This window comes from Talpa europaea (genome assembly GCF_964194135.1).
Source record: "Talpa europaea genome assembly, chromosome: 10".
Classification (NCBI taxonomy): domain Eukaryota; kingdom Metazoa; phylum Chordata; class Mammalia; order Eulipotyphla; family Talpidae; genus Talpa; species Talpa europaea.
Genome location: NC_140077.1, coordinates 66124253 through 66143525, shown reverse-complemented (window position 1 = coordinate 66143525; position 19273 = coordinate 66124253). Strand labels below are relative to the sequence as shown.

The 19273-nt window shown below is 59.6% G+C and overlaps 1 protein-coding gene across 1 annotated transcript; it reads right to left on the bottom strand.

The window, feature by feature from the left end:
- Positions 1-5474: 5474 nt before the first annotated feature.
- TBX1 (T-box transcription factor 1) lies at positions 5475-13382 on the bottom strand (the record flags this gene model as incomplete). The annotated part of the gene is made up of 9 exons (XM_084245815.1): positions 5475-5962; positions 6326-6426; positions 6516-6583; positions 7127-7282; positions 7802-7973; positions 8816-8917; positions 10795-11164; positions 12449-12563; positions 13266-13382. The coding sequence occupies 9 exons, from the start codon at positions 13380-13382 to the stop codon at positions 5475-5477; spliced, it is 1689 nt and encodes a 562-aa protein (XP_084101941.1).
- Between the last annotated feature and the right edge of the window lie 5891 nt (positions 13383-19273).

The window sequence follows — 19273 nt, the reverse complement described above, 5'->3', positions numbered from 1 at the left end:
CTGGGACACACAGGGAAGGAACCCGTATTCCAGCCAGTGACCCAAGTCTTTCAGACTGTCCGATTCATGAAGGGGGGTTTGGGAAGGAGTCTGCTGCGCCCTCCAGGAGATGCTCTGCCCTGAAGGGGGGGTCTAAGCACAGCCACACGCACCCAGGCAGCCTTGGAGAGCCTGCAGGCAGATGACTGCTTTCTAGCAAGGCCTCCATCTTTCCTGGCTATCATCATCACCATCTCTGTCCGAGACCACAATTTCTTCCTGAGGAAGAATCAAGAAAACATGTTTTGGGATAAAGGGTGGGTTCAGAAATCTGGAAAAAAAAATGTGGATAGAGGAATGGAGGCTCGAGTGACAAGGAGAAATGAGGAGACTGGGAGGACAGGGCATGTGCAGGGAGTGGGCATGGGCCCTGGAAGGGAGGGTTGCTGTGAGGACTGGCTCACAGACTAGAGACCAGGAACCCAAAATTGCAAAAATGTCTCCCAGGACATGTGGGGGGTTCGCCGTTGTCACCTGAAGCTGCCAGCACCCAGCAAGCTCAAAGAACTATGTAGCTGAAAAATGACCATGTCCCTTAAGTCCAGAACGCTACCGTGAAGCACACCGCTCATGCAGGTGCTGCTGGGGGAAAAGCCTTCTACTGACACCGGGAACCCCCTTTGACTGAGATGTGTCTCACCTTCAGAGGCGCTGAAACATGAGGAACACCTAGGCATCTTGGAATCATGTGTGCCCAGCAGAGGTCTGCTTGGCAGGAGCAGGGCCAGGTTGCTTTGAGAGCAGATCAGGAATATACAGGTGGTGGCCACTGGATTAAGTGCTTACTTTATGCAATGGAAAGCTGATAGATAAAGGATGTTGACAATGCCATTCCTCTTTATAATTAAGAAGATAATTTAATTACTGCTATTAAAACCTAAGCTTCTTCCCCACGTGGGCTGCTTTTAACAAAATACCTTTGGTTCTGCTGTTTCCCACACACAGACCTGGCAGCAGTTAAATAGAGACGCCAAGACTCCAAGGTTTCATCTTGTGAACCCATCTGGTTTGAAGTAGCACAACAAGCAGGAAAGGGAATTGAATCAAAGGCACGATTTGTGTTTTTTTTTTTTTTTTTAAATACAGAAAATGTGTGAGGTAGACCAGGAAACAGCCCTATTCTCCCCTCTCTGGCCTGGAGGCTATGGCCCTGCCTACTCCTAGCCGGGCCCAGGTCAGGACACAGAGATGGCTTAGAGGGTAAGGGCGGTTCGGAAGGACATACACAAGGGTCAGAGTGGTGCCCACGCTAGTGAGCCAACCCACCAGGGACCCACAGTTCACATAGGTTTCCTCTGTTCGTGAAGAACTTCCTGGCACAGGGCAGAGTTTAGAACCGCAGTGTTAAGAGGAGAGAGACCTGGGCCTGTAGAACACAGGTGAGTGCTCTCCCTCATGCCCTGCATGGCCCAAACCTTTTGCCCTCTCTCCCAGCTCCAGGTTGGGCCACACTCCTGCCACCACTGAAATCATCCCTTTCCCTCTAGAAGATGCTCCAAGGCCCCCACTCCCCCTCCATCTGCCCTGGGCAGTTGTGGCCTGTAGAATTCTCCAGTGCACCTGGGGGTCAGTGCCTCATGCATGCCCCACCATCATTGACATATGGGCCCCACACACTGAATTTCCCCTGCTGGAGGGAAGGGAGGCTGGAGCCCCACCACTACCAGTACCCCTCACTCGGCCCTCTGCAACTCTAGGCTCAAGGTAGCACCGAAAGACTCAGTCTCAGCACACTGTATCTATACCCCAAAAGCATCCCTGGGGGAGATTGTAACCAAAACCTCCAAAGGGTTTGCTGCCAGAGGTCTTTGCACACATCTGCCTACAGCTCACTCAGTTCACCAGTCTCAGGAGCTTTCCCTTGGTTTTTCTCAAAGATACACAGTGACACAGGCCTTCTACAGTGCAGAAGGAGTGTCCCGCCCTGGTCCTTTCTTGAACCAGTGGTGGACCTATGAACAATACCCTGTGTCCTGTGCTCCCCTTAGGGTTCTTATGTCACCCAAAACATAGGAGAGGAGGCAGCAAGTACAGAGCTTGCCAGGGTACCTGGCACTTGCAAAATGCCCGTCATTTGTGTCGGTGGAGACCTACAGGGCAGCGCAGAGTTCCCAAGCCTTCCAGGGAGCTGAGTGCATATATCAGCATTAGAGATTCCTCTGAGGAAGGCAGTGCAGCAGGCCCTGTCTTTCCTGTCATGACAGGGTTACCCAAGTGCTAGCCAGGGCCCTTGGGTTCCTTAGATCCCTTACGTGGGACCCAAAAGCATGATGAGGGGAGTGGCCAGGCCCCACCCTCCAATACTCAAGGTTTATCTATTTCACACACTGGATGTCCACTGATTTTTGAAGGGCTTCAAGGACTGGAGGGTCTGGGGTCCTTTCTGGTCCAAGCTCTTTCCCTATCCACTGGATTCCAGGAGACAGGTGAGGGGAGCAGAACAGGCCCCTGTAGAACTTGAGGATGGTGTTCTGGGGGGGATCCAACAGCTGAGGGGTAAGCCCAACTAGAGACAGTTTGGGTGGGACTGCACTGCACAAGCCTTGGAGGAGGAAAAGGGTGCCCAAAGCAGGGAAACAGGAGGGGAAGGAGAGAATGAGCACAGAAGGAAGCTGCTGGCAGAGTTGAGTGCTAGGGAATTTGGGGACAGTCCAGGGTAGCTCCCATAGGACTGTCAGCCCCACACCATCAATAGAGCCACAGCACCTGCGGCCGAGGAGTTCCCTAAGCACTTGCCGAAGGAATGAGTGACTAGGAGAGGGCCCTAGTGCCTTTCTGAAACACAGCCCCCAGCAGAAGTTGGGTGTCCTCTGTCAGCACTTCCCTCCATCCCTAGGTGAAAGGCAGGAAGACAGCAGCCCAGTGACGAATGACCTGCATCCAACATACTGCACACAGTAGGCCCCGCTGAAGCACTGGAGCATCCCAGTGTCCATCCTAAGACAACTAAGTAGTTGAGCCTGGCAAACACACAAGGAGTAGAAGCAGCAGCCTGGGCGCCCCACTGCATGATGATCCTATTTAGGATCCTGTTTCGAAGTTCGTAGTCAGGCAAACTCCTAGTTGCGAGGAGATGAGAAAACCTGTGCTTTGGGGGGCTGTTTCCCAGCATGGAGAAAGCCCTCATCTGCAGTGTCCAGTGGGTTGACCAGCAAGAAATGCTATCCCAGTGTGTGGAACACAGTCAGTGAGGAACTGAATGTTTAATTTTTATTATTTTAAGTCTCTAAAATACAAATGACTTTTATGGCTGGTGGCAACCTGGTTGGACAGTGGCTCTCAGTCTCAAGTGAGTGATGATTGCAGCAGAGGACGGGTATACACAAGGCCACACACTGGGCAGCATCTCCCTCCACCTGCACAGGCATCAGCACCATCTTCAGTTCAGAGGGGTTCCTCACTTTGAATGTGAACAAGGCAAAACAGAGCCCTCTCCAACTGCTCTCCCTCAGTGCCTCCCACCCCCACCACATACACAAAGGCCCAGGTGTTGAGAGTGTGCAAAGTGGCTGCATTCCACTGGTGGCAGAGAGAGGTCTGACACTCACAGTGTGGCCCGGAGAGGTGCCCAGCACCCACAAGGGAAACTGGCTTTGCAGGGCAAACCACATCCTGTCTGTCACTCCTGCAGATCTCCCAGGACAAGGAGGGGCATGGGGTGCATTTGTGGTGCAAATGTGAAACTGGTTTCCAGGAGCAATGGGAACCCCCTGGTGCATGTGGCTCATCCAAGGGAGACCTAGGTAGTAGGGGGCTGGATGTGGTTCCAGGATGTGTGTCCAGAGTTACCTTAGGAATGTGTCCCTGTCCCTGATGCTGTGTCTATGGAGCCTGCTGGCCACTTGGGCAGATGCTGCAGGAGTCTTCACACCCTGGCGCTAGTGGTCCCTTTTGAAAGGTTTGGGGGAGGGCTCTGATTCCAGGGCTCACCCCTCAGCAGCCTCGCCAAACACACCCTCCCATTCTAGACCCACCTCATGGGGACAGTTCCTGCTGTCCAACTGCTAAGTTTCGGCCATTTCACACCACCAGGACTAATGCATCTGGAAAGAACACATCCAGTCCAGGCAAATATGGGGAACTGCCTATAAGTGCCCTCAGGGAGGTGGCACCCAGGCTGCTACAGCCACGTGGCAGTGACGGCCACAAACACACTGAGACAGGCACAGAAGGGAGACAGAACCTCAGTCACTTGCATTTCCCGTTCATCCTGTGTCTAAGTTAGCAGCCTTGACGCTGACCGGCTGTCAGCTTTTCCTGCCTGGACTCAGGAAGGGTGGGATCAAAGGGTTCCTCTGGCCCCATCCCTGGTGTTGAGTTAATGGGGAGAGGTCCCCCACCACCTGGCTTGGGAAAAATGCTTTCCACACAGGTTTTAAGATGACTCATGACCACTGTGATTGTGCCCCCTGTCCAGGTCACTCCGTGGGGACACTCGCAGTGAATAAAGTCAATAAACAGGGGAAAACACAGGCTGGACTAGGGCCAGGTCAGGGGAAATGCTGGAAGAGCAGAACTGCCTGTTTTTGTCTTTCTGCCATCAGAGTCAGGGCTTCTCCCTTTCCCAGCCCCGCTGACGGGGGTCTCCTCACAGCGTCATTCTCAGATCCCAGGAAGTGCAAACAGAGCAGCATCCGCCCGGTGCGGGCCCGCGTTCCCGAGGAGGGACACTGAGCGGTGAGGACCTCAGGTAGAGGGTCTGGGTGCGCACCTGGGGTTTGGGGCGGGGCCCGGGGCGCGAAAACTGGGGACAGCTGAGACGGGAAGCCGGGGTGGAGGCGAGGAGGGAGGAGGGGCGGAGGCCGGGCCCGGAGGAGGCGGGGAAAGGACGGACAGAGGCGTGGCCCGGACGGGGCTGGGGGGGGGAGGGGGGAGCCCAGCGTCGGGAAGAAGGTGTCCGAGGGGGCGGGGCGGGCAGGACGCCGCCGGGGTAGCCGCTTTGCTCGCGACCCGCTCTTCGGTCACTGGAAGCTGCGACCTCTGACACCTGGGCTCGTTCTCCCCGAACACCCCCGTGCGAATAAATGGACACGCAAGCAGCTTCCAAAAGAGGCGAAACCGTTTATCAAGTCGGCGCGGGCGCGGTATCTACAGTATCTACACATATCTACACGTATCTACACCGCCTGAGACTCGGCTCTTAGGTCGTCTACACTGCAACTGCCGGCTCGGCAGGGGCTGGGGGGTGCGGTCTCGCGGAGAACAATAAATACCGTTTCCTTCTGCCGCTGACCGCCGACCGGGCGTTTGGCACTGCGGGAGGGCCCCGGGCCGTCGGGCCGGCCGCGCGGGGCTCGGCGGGGAGCCGGGCTCTGCCGGCCGCGGGGCTCCGAGGGCTTCGCGGCGGGGGCGCGGGGGCTGTCCGTCGACGGCCGTGGGGCTGGCTGGACCGGCCGCGACGGCCCTCGGGGCTGCGCGGGGCGGGGGCGCCGGCCTTATCTCGGGCAGTAGTCGTAGGAGCCGGGGGGCGCGGCGCCGGCCGACGAGTACATGTTGGCAGCGGCCGCGGCGGCCGCGGCGGCCGCGGCGGCGGCGGCCGGGCTCACGGCCGGGTGGTGGTGGTGGTGGTGCGGGTGCGGGTGCGCGTGCGGGTGGTAGCCGTGGCCGCGGAGGCCGGGCAGCGGGTAGGGCGCCGGCCGGGCCTTGGCCCCGAGGTAGTGGTCGTAGGCGGCGGCCGGGTACTTGTAGGGGGGGTGGTGCAGCGGCTCGGGCGCGCCGGACGCCTCCAGGCGCAGCTCAGGATGCGGGGGGCTGGGCCGGCCTCCGGGAGCGCCCGGCAGCGGGACGAGGCCGCCGGCCCCGCCGGCCCCCGGCAGCGCGGGGCTCAGAACCCGCGCCAGAAGCTGCGGCGGGGGCGCCGGGTCCCCGAGCACTGCCGGCCCGCCCGCGTCTCGTTCGAATTCCCGCCGGGCCTCGGCCGCGTCTGCGGGGAGAGCCGAGGAGCGCGCGCTGTGGCCGGGGCCGCGGAGAGGACCCGCGAGGACCCGCAGACCAGCCGAGGGCCCGGGGTGGGGAGCGGGCGCGAGGCCGCACTCCCGGGCGCTCCCGCCCCTTCTCTCCGAACCAGCCGGAGACCCGGGCTCTCCCCTGGGGCCCGCGCCCCTCCGCGGGCAGCAGCCGGGGTGGGCGGAGCGGGCGGGGCGCAGCCGTCGGGCCGGGCGGGCGAGTGCGCGCTTGCCCGCCGCCACCGCCGTTGTGCAACCGGCGCGAAGGCCGCGAGCGCCACAGGGGCGCAGGCAAGGCGGGGCGCGGCCGCCCGCCCGGGGCCCTACGACCCGGGTCCTACCTTTCTCCACGCCGTTGGGCTGCGTGGGGGTGGCCACCGGGTTCCGCGAGCGCGCAAAGGCGCTCATGAGCGGCAGCGCACCGGGCCGGTGGTTTCGGGGCCTGTGAGGAGGAGGCAAGCAGCGGGTCAGGGCAGCGCAGGGGCCACGAGCCGAGCCGGGCTGCTCGCTGTCTCCGCGGAGCGCACTCACCAGTCCTCAGGGTCACAGTCTCGGAAGCCTTTGGCGAAAGGGTTACTGGCAATCTTGAGCTGTGTAATCTGCAGGGAGAACGGGAGTACTAACAAAATGAGCCAACCGCTCAGGGGCCACCCGACCTTCAGGGTGGAAAGTGCTAGCAGGAAGGGAGCCTCTGCACTCCTCAGACATGGAGGGGCCGCCGCCTGCCCTCTTGCCCAGGGTTGTGCCTCTTGGGTCACCAACTCTGGGGTGCCTTCTCTTTATGTAGGGAATGCCTCTATTCTACCCCAAGCGGTCTCCTCCACTCCTCCACATCCCTACAGAGGTAGAGAGCTGAGGGACTCCCTAGGAATCTGGGTAAACTGATGGGGTGGTTCCGGAATGGTTTGGAAAACAGACTTTAAGGCCACAGTGACAGTTGCCCCTTGAGAGATCAACCTGATAGGAGGCTGGACCCACTTGCAGCAGAGGGGAGGGGGCTGTTGAGATTCTGGGGGTGAGGCACCTGCAGCACTGTGTTCCACAGGGACCCGAAGTTTCCTGGTCCAAACCTGTCCCTCAGGCAGCAAGTGAAAATTGCACCCCTTCCCAGAGTGCTGAATTCGCAGGTCCCCAGGTCTCACCCGGTGGTTCTGGTAGGCAGTGACCGCTGTAAACCGTGTCTCCTCGAACACAAAGGTTTTGAAGTTCTCCTCTGCGTATTTCTCACTATCTTTGCGTGGGTCCACGTAGACAACGTGGAAGCGAGGCTGGTATCTGTGCATGGAGTTGAGAATAATCTGGAAGGCAAGGCAGCAAAGTCAGCGCTTATGATATGGGCAGAGGTCCAGATAACAAGTGAAGTTCCCAAAGAATTTGGGCAAAACCCTTTACTCCCCAAATGAAGCTGGGTTACATGGACCAAGAGGCAACTGCACCAACTGGGGACCACCAGAAAAGATGCTCTTAATGGCAAAAGAGCAGGTCTTCAATTCTTTTTCCTTAGGTCCCTGAGAATTGAGGTGGGTGGTTGCAGGTTTGAGGCTGTATCACCGACCTGGTTTCTGCAAAGTCTCCCGCCCCTACCTCTTTCTCAGTTAAAAAAAAAATGCCAGCAAAATATCAGTATCAGGAGGGGGCGAGGAAGGAGGGTAACCCTCTCTCATAAGCTGGAGGCCTACCAGGCTCTGGGAACCCCTGCTTCACCACACCCTCATCCACACCCCAAGCTGCCCAAGCTCTGCCTCTGGCTCTGGTGGGCAGCGACTCCAGAGGGGCTGCACCAGGACAGTGTGGAGTCTGGGGAGGGGAGTGCTCACGTGGCCATTGTCATCCAGCAGGTTGTTGGTCAGCTTGAGCTTGTCAAAGGATACAATTTGCTTCATCCATTGTGCACCCTTGGCTGGGGAGTCCGGGTGATAGTGTACTCGGCCTGGCGTGGCAGGATCGGCCTTCCCAGCCACCAGCCAGGAGGAGCTGTGGAAAGCGTACCTGAGGCAGCACCAGAGCAAGGGTCATGTCACATTGGGGTGAATGAGAAGGGCCTTGCGGCGAATGAACCGTGAAAGTACTTCTGATGTCTCCCCATCCATGAAATCAAACAGCCACCGGGGCTGGAAGTTTTTCCAAGGGGGAGTGTGGAGAAAATAGAAAACTCCCCGTCCTGGTACACAAGCCGTCCTACTGAAGCAGGAAGCCAGGGAGGAGGCCTTGTGCTTGCTGCTGCTGCTGCCGCCGCTGCCGCTGCTGCCGCCACTGCCGCATTTCGCTGCACCCGGGTCCACCCACCATGGACCTCCCGGCTGGTCTCCAGAGTCTCCGGATTTGGCCTCGGCAGCCTCAGGCACAGGGCGGTTAAGGTTCTCTTTATTAATTGCTGTTAATTGTCCAGGCGGCTGAGGCCCGCCCTGCATAATCTCTCTCGGGCACCCCACCTTTCCTGCCCGGCTCCTGGGGCCCAGCATCTCCGGGGATGGGGGAAGGGGATAAGGTGCCCACGAGGGAGACATGAAAGGCAGCGGGATATGCGGGTCTGCCTGCCTAGAGCCAAACTAGCCAGGATGGGAAGCTCTCTGGGACCAACAGCGGGGAGGGGTGCAATCAGCCTGTGTCTCCTTCCGGGAATTCCTGAGAACCCATGGGAGTGGGGTTCCTTCATCATCTGGGATTTGACAGGGCTCAGGGGTGAACAGGTCGGTGGGGCAACCAGGGCAGGTGCCTGGAACCATCTGGTCACTAATGACAAAGGGCACCCTCGAAGTGATTATCAGTCAGGGACCAGCCGCTTCCTGGGGCGCCCTCCCAAGCCTGGCACGCACACACTAGGTGCTCACCGGTAGCGCTTGTCATCCACAGGTATGAAGTCCATGAGGAGCATGTAGTCGGCCATGGGGTCCATGCCAAAGAGCTTCACTTGGAACGTGGGGAACATACGCCTGAGGGTGTCAGAGTCTCAGGTCACCTCAGGTGGGGGAGGGCAGGGCCACCCCCACTTTGAGCAGTCCAGGACCACAACACCGCTGCTCAGCCCTTCCCTCTGGCCTCCCTGTGGCTGCTATGTTTAGTAATCCCTGAATCTCATCTCCCTCATACAGCGGCTGGAACCCAACTGGTCCCCTGCCCAGCCTCAGGCAAGTAGAGTGGCAAGGCAGTCCCTTTCCCCCTTTTATTGAAACACACAAAAAACAGCTAACTCAGCGCTACAGCTGAGCCTCCACACCCCAAACATGGCCTATTATGTCTCCTGTCACCTCTGCCTGCATAGACTTGGCCTAGCAATCGCCAATTCCCAACTGGTAGCTCCAACTGGTGGCCCCTCTGGTTTGGAGCGAGCCTCAGCTGGCAGCACCCTCACAGCAGGACTCCTGAGACACAAAGGCCCAGAGATTCTCAGGCCTTGGCAGAGCCTCCCCAGCTTGAACTGAGCTGCTCCCAGATAGGCTAGAACAAAGTGAAACTGGGTAGTCTGTGTGATTCTGAGGCTGGGTCTGTGGCTACTTCCCAATCTCTCCAGCCAGGCCTACGCTTGGGAGTCCACAGTTCCAGATTCCGCCCAACTCTCGAACCCTCCGACCCAATGTTGGTGTCTTCCCACTTTCCTCCGGGACACATATGAGTCCCCATTCCCTACCCACACACCACAACCCCAAGACAGCTACTCAGGGCAGATGTGGCTTCATAGTCCTCTAACTCTCCCCTCCCTTGGACCGCCACTTGGTACCTATCAGGGCTTTGGAAAGGACATTCAGTAGCTCCCAGATGGGCTACTGCCGTGGGCCGACCCTGTTGCGGGCCGACCCTGTCGTGATTGCTAGCTGCTGGGCCCTGAGAAACACAAAGCTTGGCCCCCACCCGGCCTTCCCACCATCCCTTCTCACACATGCCATGACGACCCTCCTGGACAGGCCTCCTGTCACCCCACCCCCACCTCTGCTGGCTGGAGGGTGTTTTGGTATGAAGGCTCCTGGGGTGAAGACCGGCCACCAAGAGAAGCCTGGTGAATACCCTTAGCGCTGGAGTCAGGCACAGGCCCCAGACTCCCCAGGGAGGACGGCCCGGCAAACTGCGGAGAAAGATCTGCAAACAGGCCCTGAGCTCCCCGTGGCTGTGCAGATATGGCGGTTGGTGTCTCCGTGTGTACATTAGACACAGCCCGACACGCGCCTTTGTCTGCTGGTCAAATCGGTTGCATCGAAAAACTTGTTCCCCTTCTCTCTGGGTCCTTAAAACAAATACAGGCCAATTGGAAGGCGGTGGGGCCTGGCAGTGCCGGCAGGCCCCACAATCAAGCACAATTTAGGCCAAGAAAACTGGATAGCAGCCTCCATCAGAAAGAGCACACCGTTTTTACGGCTCTTAATTCTCTCCTAAAATTTTCCAGACAATTGTCAGGTACCTCTGACAATTAAGCTAGGCGAGCGAAGTGCATAGTTGCCTTTGAGGTGGGACTGCTTGGAGCCACCTGGCTGGCGAGGCCCCTCCGAAGCAGCAGCCTCCTCCCCAGCGGACGAGCTCCCCGCCGGCCGGCCGGGCGGCAGCGCGGCGTCCGGGGGCCGCGGGTCGGCGTCCGCCGCGCCCGGCTCCCCTCCGCCGCCTCCGGGTCCCCGCGCCGGCCGTGCCCTCCAGCCCAGCGGGCGGGGCGGCGGTCGCCGGAGCCGGGACCGCGGGGAGCGAAGGAGCTGGCGGCGCCCACAGGGCCCCGCAGGTGGACGGGCACCCCCACCCCGCTCCTCGGCCCCGCTCGCGCGGGTCGGACCAAGGCGCTGCCCGAACCCGCCCCGCGTGGGGCGCCGCGGGCGGGGGTCGCCCTGACCTGCCGGCCTTGGTGACGATCATCTCAGTGCCCAGCTGGTTGAACTCGTCCCACAGCGCCTTCATCTCCAGCTGCACGCTCACGCCGGCCACCTTCGCGTTCTTCCTCACCGGCGCCTTGGCGGCCGCGCACCTGGCCCCGGGGCCCTCGGGCTCGGCCGCGCCGCTCGTGGCGGCCCCCGCGGCGGGCGCGAACGGGCAGGCGCGAGGCGGCGGCGGGCCGGGGGCGCCCGGGGCGGCGGCGGCGCACGGGTCGTAGCGCGGCGGCGGCGCCGGGGGCTCGCGCGGGCCGAAGGGGTCCGCGCCCGGCGACGCGGCGGCCGGGAAGCCCCCCGCGGCCCCCAGGCTGCTCAGGCTGCTGGCCGTGAAGGCTGCAACGTCGCAGAAGTGCGAGAGCTGCGTGAGCCACGGGCTGGACACGGCGGAGATCATGGCCCGCCGGCCGCCGCCCCGCCCCGCCGCCGAGGTGAGCGCTGCCCCGCGCCGCGGGCCGAGTGCCGGGGCCGCGCCGCGCTGCGCCCCGGGCCGGCCCCGAGGAGGCGTCCCGCCCCGCCCCGCCCCGCGCACCCCCACCCCGCGCCGAGACAATGGCCTCCCGCCCCTCCCCCGCCCCCGCCCCTCCCCCGCGCCGTCCCCTCCCGGCCCCCCGCCGCCCGCCCGCCCGCCGCGCGCCCGGCCCGGGCCCCCCGACCGCCCGGACCGGCTCCCCGGGGCGCCCGGCCGCCCGCCGCCCCTCGCCGGGCCGTCCGCCCGCGCGGCGCGTCTCGCCCCGGTCTCCGGGCTCTGCTTCTCCCGTTTGTTATTTCTCTACCTTTGTCTTCCTCCCTCAAAATCTCCCTCCTGATGATCTTCCTCCTCCCGCCCCTTTATTTGTTTTATTTCATGCCCCTGCTCCAGTTCCTTTCTGCCCCTCTCCCGTCCTCCGACTTTATTTTTCATCACTCCTTCTTTCCGTCTGCCTTCGGCCTCTTATTTCTGAATGCGCTTCTCTGTTATTAATGGTTTTTCCCTTAAAAGTAAATACAAACGGGAGTCTTTCTCTAACTTTTTAAAATGACTTAACTTCATAGCGTCGATTTTTTCACGCTCTTCTCTCTCGCTGCTGCCTTCCTTTTCATCTTTCCCTTTTCTGTGTTCTCCGCTCGCTCCTTCCCTCAACTTCTTTCCCTCCCATCTGCCCTCCCTGCTTTCCTCGCTCCCTTCCCCTTGTCTCTGGACTTTCTTGCGCTCCTCTGTGCTGCCCACTGTCCTCCCACCTCTCCAAGCTCCTGGCCACCTCTGCGCGGTGTTCTCTGCTCCTCCTGTCCTCTCCTTACCGGCCTCTACTTGCCCTCTTCTGGGCCTGTCTTTAGCCGCGGGAGGGTCTCTGCCGCTGGGTCCCCAGGCGGGAGGGTGCCCGGGGTTGGAGAGTGCACAGGATGGGGTGCTGGCCCCTGACTCTCTGTCCCAGAATTGAAGCTGGAAGCCTGGAGTCTTCCACACAAGAACTCCCTCCACCCGCTCTGCACCCCACTCTGCCAACCCTCTTTTGTTGGAGCCCAGCAGCAGCAGCAGCAGCAGCAGCAGCAGCAGCAGCAGCAGCAGCAGCAGCAGCAGCAGCAGCAGCAACCCGGGTCTGGGAGGGCAGGTCCATGTAGATGCAGCCAGAGGCTCACCTTCCATGTCCCTGGTGACGGTGCTGAAGTGCATCCCGGCCTGGGATCCCAGCAGCCCGTGAAGCTTCACCAGGTCGGTGGACCCGGGGCCCAGGCGAGTGGAGTTCTCAGAGGCCTTTGCTGCAACCAGAGAGGCGATGCTGAATGCGCTGGCCCGAGAAGACAGCGGGATTCGCGCTTCCATAGGCGCCCAGCGGCCTGGCCGGCGCCGCCTCTGACTGCGTGCACCCAGCAGCACCGAAGCCAGCCCAACCCACGGGACCGGGGGCGGGGGCCTGTGTTGCTGCTCATAGCCTCCAGCTCCAGGCCCAGGGGATTTTGGTGTCATTAGCTCCCCACTCCCCGCCGGTGGAAGCGGAGGGACCCAGATGGGTGGAGCGCCCTTAGAGTGAGAGGTCGTGCTGCTTTTTCAAGCTTCTTGCCCCTCATCTCTGCTCCCAGAGACCTCCATGACCAGTCCCCCTCGAACATCCTGCTGCTACCGCCGAGGCCAGGGTTCCCTCTGTCCAGCGAAGGCGCTGTAGGCTTCTATAGCCCCAAAGGGGAGGCAACTACAAGAGAGCGCCCAGCCCCATCCCACAGCAGTCTGGCCACCGATGAAGAACATCGGGGCTGCCTGGGCCCGGTCCTGCCCCTACCCTCGGCCTCTCCCACCTCCTCCTCCCCCACTGCCCCTGCACCTGGGTGAGGAGAGGGCAGTTCGGTTCCCACACCAGCTACAAGCAGACAACCCTAGAGACGTGGCGTTGTCCGTTCCTCGGTGCAGTTGAACAGGACCCAGCCCAGAAAACACCCCCAACCCCTTCAGTCGGCTCACTGTCTTGGTCAGGGACCCCGAACAGAGGGACACCGCCCAGGCCGAGCAGCCTGGGAGCTGGAGCGTCACGCGCACACGCGCGCGCACCGCCCGCCTCTGGCCAGGACGCTTATACATCCGGAGGGTGGGCAGTGCCCGCTCCTCCACGTCCCAGAGCACCGGCTGGGGGCAGGGAGGACGGGGGGCGGGGCCTAGAATGGCCCAGGGAGAGGAGGACAAGTCGGAGGAGTTCAAGCCGCCAGGTCGGATTATGCGTGGCCCCTCGCCACCCACCCCACAGCCTGCCTGCCTGGGGAAGCTCTGGTGCCTCGGTGCCCAACCAGGCTGAGCGCAGAGTGAGGCAAGGCTGCCGCAGAACTCAGGGCCCCTAGGCCTAGGCATCCCAGATGCTCAGGCCTGACTTGGCTTATGCTTCCCCCACATGCTGCCTCTGGAACCTTCTCTGACCAGTTCCAGGCCGTCCATACCTTCCTGTCCAGCATCTCTCCAGCAAGGCATTAAGCCTTCCTGCCTCCTAGGAGCCTCTTTGACTTTGCACTGAGGTTCTGGCGTTCAGGACCTTCACTTCCCAGGCCTCTCCTCCAGCAACCATGTTGTAGTCCTTTTCCAGCGCTTGATGGGGATGGCAGCTTCTCTCAGTGTTTCTACGGTGTTTCCCAATATTTCCTTCTCTCAGAGCCTCAGTCCCCAGGCTGGGAGGTGGGGAAGAACCAGGAACTGCATACTGGGATGGGGAGAGATGGGGAATTGGTGCTAGTAAAAAGGTGTTGATTCTGAACCCAAGGTTCAGGGAAGCACCCCAGGCCCAGAGAGCTGCAGGAGAGCATGTTGCGTGACTGGAGTGTGGTGTGCGTGACCTCAGGTACAGTGAGTTCCTCCCCGCCCCCAGAATTGTGTCTGTAGCTTTGTAGATTGCAGAGAGTAAAGGAAGCTGTTGTCAGAGCATGTCTCCTGGCTCTGAGTGGCTATTCAGAGCTGTGACAGTAATGGGGACTGTGGGGCCCAGGGGCAGGTCCAAGGAGGAGTGTGATCTGGGGACCAACAGGCTTATAGTTCCTATCCCTCTTCCCTGAGCTGGGCCAGCCCACTGCCTCCCATATCCCAGGAGGAGCTATCCCGGGCAGGGGGAGAGCCAGCTGAGAAAGGCATCCGTGATGGCAGATCATGCCAGTGCTAGAGCTCTGTACCCAGAAGACCACTGGGACCTATAGGCTGTGGTTGGGTCCCTGTGTGGGGAGCATGGTAGAGGTGGGACTCTGCCTATTGCTTTTCATTATCTGGGGTTAATGCTACCCCAGCATGTGGGGGTGCTTGTGATTGCATCCTAAGCACCTGGGGAGCCTTCCATGTGAGACTGGGCACACACCTGAGGGCAGCAGCTAGATGTTGACCCCACAGATGCTGTTGATGTCCAGAGGGAGAAGTGAAAGTGGAAACCTCTACTTCCTAAAGAAGCTGGTCAGCTTCCTGGACCACTGTCCTGAGGTCACTAGCCTCTGTATCCACAGTGGTGGAGGGGAGAGCAGGGAGTTCCAGTGCCTCATTAACTCCTTAATGCCCAAGCTAGGACCTTCGGATCAAGTATACTTTGCTGGAGCAAAGAGAACTCTGGAGAGTGGGCAAACCCTGACTGGAGAGGGGAGTTGGGGAGAGGTAAGATGCCCTGGCTAGCTCCTATGTGGTTGTCCACTGCTCCTTTGGCAATTGCAGAACCCCACCCTGGGGTGCTCAATGCCCTGGTCCGCCTGGAGTTCTTAACTAAAGGGAGACAAAGGGACCCACAGCGCTGGAAGCCCTAAGCTACCAAGCCTTCACCACCTAACCAGCCTGGACTCCCCAGATCCTTCTTCTGTACCCCCAAGAGCTCTGCACCACACCCTCTTGTCACCTGCTGGCCCGGTGGCATCCCACCTGAGATGGTCACTGTGGCTAGCCACCATCCCACCCAGGGCCCTCTTGCAGAGGGAGTGCACAAGCACACTCCCATTCCTGCGGTACACGCTGCCCCACAGAAAGGCTTCCTCTTTCACCTGGACCGCAGGGCTCCCTTCCGCTTCGCTCCCCCTGCCGGCCAGTGCTTCCCGTACTGAAAGGAGGCATGGCTGGGTGCTGGACTGTGCCAGCGGGTGAGGAATGCTGGGCACATAGGGGGTGGTGAACTGACCAGGTCTGATTCCTTAAGGCTTGGTGCATGGTTGGGGCCTGGCTTGGAGGTCAGCCCTTTTGCCTGGGACTCCTAAGATCTTCATTTCACGACTCGGGCTGTCTCCGAGATGGGGGTTAATATAAGCCCATTTAAAGGGCTCCCAAAAACTAAGCTCAGCTTTGACTGGCACCGGATATGTTGGGGGTGGAGACTAGAAGTCTGGCTGAGGGCAGGAGGGGTGAGGGGTGGGTGGGGCAGGGACTCCAATTTAACCTTTGCTTCTTTCTCTATGACCTGCTGAGGCCCCATGTGGGCTTTGGGCTGCACACCAGCACTGCCCAGGGGCCTGTCAGTTGAGGCTCACTCACCTCCCTTACCTACACCCCTCTGCACCCCAGTATCTTTGTCTTTGGAGTGCCCCCTGAAGTAAGCCATATTTTGGGATGTTTTCTCCCAGATCATAAAGTGTTGGCTGTACCCTGCCTGCACTGCCTTGCCTCCTCAGAACACACTTCTCTTCCATAGGGGTTCAGTCAAGATAGGTGCCCTCAGGAGCTATTTGTCAAGACCGGCTTCTTAGTCCTTGTCCTTTGTAAAGGCTTATCAGAGGCTCGACACCTCTGTTTCGGTCATCCAGGGGTTGCAGTGGTGGGCAGGGAAGTCCACCAATTCTTTCACTAAGTGCTCTTCTAGACAAGGTACGCACCTGAGCCCTCCAGCTTCACCAGCAGTCTGGAACAAATTCGCAAACTTGGATGGTGCGGGCTTCTTCCCCAGGGCTCAGACAGGAGCCAGATTTCACTTGACCCCATGAATTCATTTCAGGATTGATTACGGCTGGAACTGGCTCTGGCTCCTGCATGGACACGGCCTCAGGGGTCCTCACAAGAAGGCCCCTAACCTGGACCGGCCTGTGCACTGCCTTTCTGCGCCATCAGCGGCTCTACCCATACCCCATACCCTGTGGCAGACAGAGCCTTAGGTGACTGGCTCCGAGGGAGGCAGGAGGGGGCAACCTTCAATGGAAGCTGCAGAAGTGGGCTCTCTGGGCAACTCTGTCCTCCCTTCCCTGCTGTCTCCACCTCTCTGCTCCTAGCCCATCCTTGGCATCTCTTGCAGCAACCCAGGCCCCTCAGCCAAGTTCTGTTGTTCTTCCATTCAACAAAGGTACTTGACCTGCAACACCAACAAACTCTGCTTTCTGGGTGGCCCAAGTGGCATAGACAGGCAGCTCCTCCAGTCCCGGAAGCAGACTGGTGGGGACCGCCACTTTGCAAGGGTGTCTCCTTGGGGTGGGGACACCCTCCATGGGTCCCACTGAGGAGCAGGGAGAACCCCAGGCTCTGCAGGGTGGGGAGGAGAGGGCACTGTGTCTTTGTCAAAGCCAGGATGGTGTGTTCCACCCCCACTGATGGCTCTGGCACCGTGTGAGCAGACTGGGGAGGGGTATGCAGAGCCTTAGTGGGAGAATGCTTGGCGAGAATTGGAAGCCCGTGGAGGTTTACCTGGGGCAAGACCTGGGACAGGAGCAGTTTCCTGCCTGGTTGGTGGTGCTCCCTTCCCCTTGTCTTGGCCCCTTGTGACTCCAGGGATGCTATCCTGACAGAGTGGAAGTGGTGGCCCCTTCTCCCCATCATGGGGTCTCTAAGTACCTGAAAGAGCAGAAACTCTGTTGGCCCCCACTGTTCCCCAGATTTTCTCCCCAATATCCCCTTCTGAAGCAGAAGTCCCTGAGAACCCACCCCCAGGATGCCCTCAGCCCTCCTCCTTGGTGTTGAGCCTTTATTCAGTCCTGGGGGGGGTTGGATCTGTGCCTGGTCCTGAGCTCTGTGGGGTGTGGCACAGGGGAGCCCCAGGCCCATGAGAAGACTGGGGGCTCTGAGGAGGAGATGCCCAAGTAAGCCCATCCTGGCAGTCCTGACGGTAATCTTGACAAAGTCTCAAGGGTTAGAAACGACTCTGAATTCCGTGTGCAGTCTGGGGTGTGAAGAGGACACCAGGTAGGGTGAACTAAGGCAGGCGGAGGGTTGGTGGTAGGAGAAGTAAGGAGGGAGGGCAGGCTGGCCCCTGGCCTCTCCTGTGGCATTGCCTGGGATTCTGCCTAGCCTCCAAGATCTTTTGACCCCTAGCGCCAGGGCAGTGCCTGGCTTACCCAGGGGTCCTAGTGCCAGGTCCCAGAGGCTAATGACTGCAAAGGGACTAAGAGATTCCAGAGGGGCAGACACAGCAGAGTAAGAGGGAGTTTGATGGGTGGGGAAAAGAGAAGACTGGACAGAGGGGCACTTAGCTCTGTGACATCGGGCCCTCAGAGAGTAGGGAGGGGGCAATCCCAGGTTCACAAGCAAAACACAGCTGGGTGGTACTGTGCCCCATCACTGTGGGTGCTGTCTTCTGGGCCCAGTGCCCAGAAGCACAGATGGGGGGAGATGGTGAGAGGGGTGGTCAGGCCGGATAGGACTTGTCATCTGGGCCTGGGTGATTATCATCCCCTGCCCCCCATCGGGCACCAGGGTCCCCTGCAGGCTGGAAGTTCCCACAACTCCAGAACAAACAAACAAACAGACTGATGGACAGCCAGGCTCTGGGCCCCTCTCCAATTTCTGGGACTGTTGATTTAGCTGCCCACTTGGTGGGAGGACCCAGCCACATGGGGAGCTGATTGTCTGTCCATCTACTGACCATACTAGCTCTTCCTCCCAAGGTGCTGGCAGGCAGAGGTGTTGCCCAGAGACCAAGGTGACTTGGATTTAGGTCTAGCATGGTGGCTGCTCTCTACCTACTGTGGGGGTTTCAGAAACTAATCCCTAGGAGGCCTCCCATTTCCCCATTATGGCCAGGGAAAGGGGACTCACACTTTCCAGGGCTCCCAAAACCACTGGGGAGTGTTGGCTGAGGGTGAATGACTGGAAGACAGATACCTGCAGACACTCTGGGTTCCTCCGTCCAGCTGGGAACCAGTACCCACCTGCCATGCTTGGGTACCCACGTCCCTGCACATACACCATGAGCGTGGACATGTGTGCACACACCATGCACAGACCACACACGTGAACACATAGAGATAAGTGTGGACACAGCATGCACATGTGTGTGGTACACTTGGTACACTGGATGCAGGTGCTCACATCTGGGAGAATGGGCACACACAATGTGCACACACACACATACACGGGCGCCAGGGCATATGCTGCTCACCACATGATCAAGAAAGAATAAAATGTTTCAGTCCACCCATCCTGGGTCATTTCTTGAAGAGAACACACTCAGATGATGCCCAAGAAGGAAGGTCCGACTATGCAGGATGTTCTGGATGTGGTACAGGAAGAGTCTTGTAACAGGGTCCGTCAAGGGGACCCTCCCGGGGTGGCATCCCTAAGGAGATTGCTCTCCATACTCAGATCCCACCCTACCCTGGGGCTTGGTGAATAAGATGAGCCCTAGGAAACAGAAGTTAGAAACCGGGGCTGGGCCCCCTGGTGGCGCAAAGGGTTAAACACCACACTATGAAGCAATCCGCAGCCTCTGCAGCATGAGTTCGATCAGATCCCCGGCTGGCCAGGGAGGTGATCCTCATGGTGCAGCAGACCTCTCCTGTCTCGCCTGCTGCTCCCCTCAGCAGTGTATTTCAGTCAGTCTGCCTGTTCTGTTCCCCACTGTGTCTCTGGTGAATCCTCTCACCCCCTGCATCTCTGGCCTGTACCCCAGCTCTTGTATGCATAAATAAATAAATCTTTAAAAAATTAAAAAAAAAAAAGAAATAAAGAAACAGGGGCTATGGTCAAAGACCATGAAGAATGATGGCTAAGCCAGTGACATCAGCCCCAGATCCCACTGCTCTCCCAGGCCCCATCGCTCTCTCACT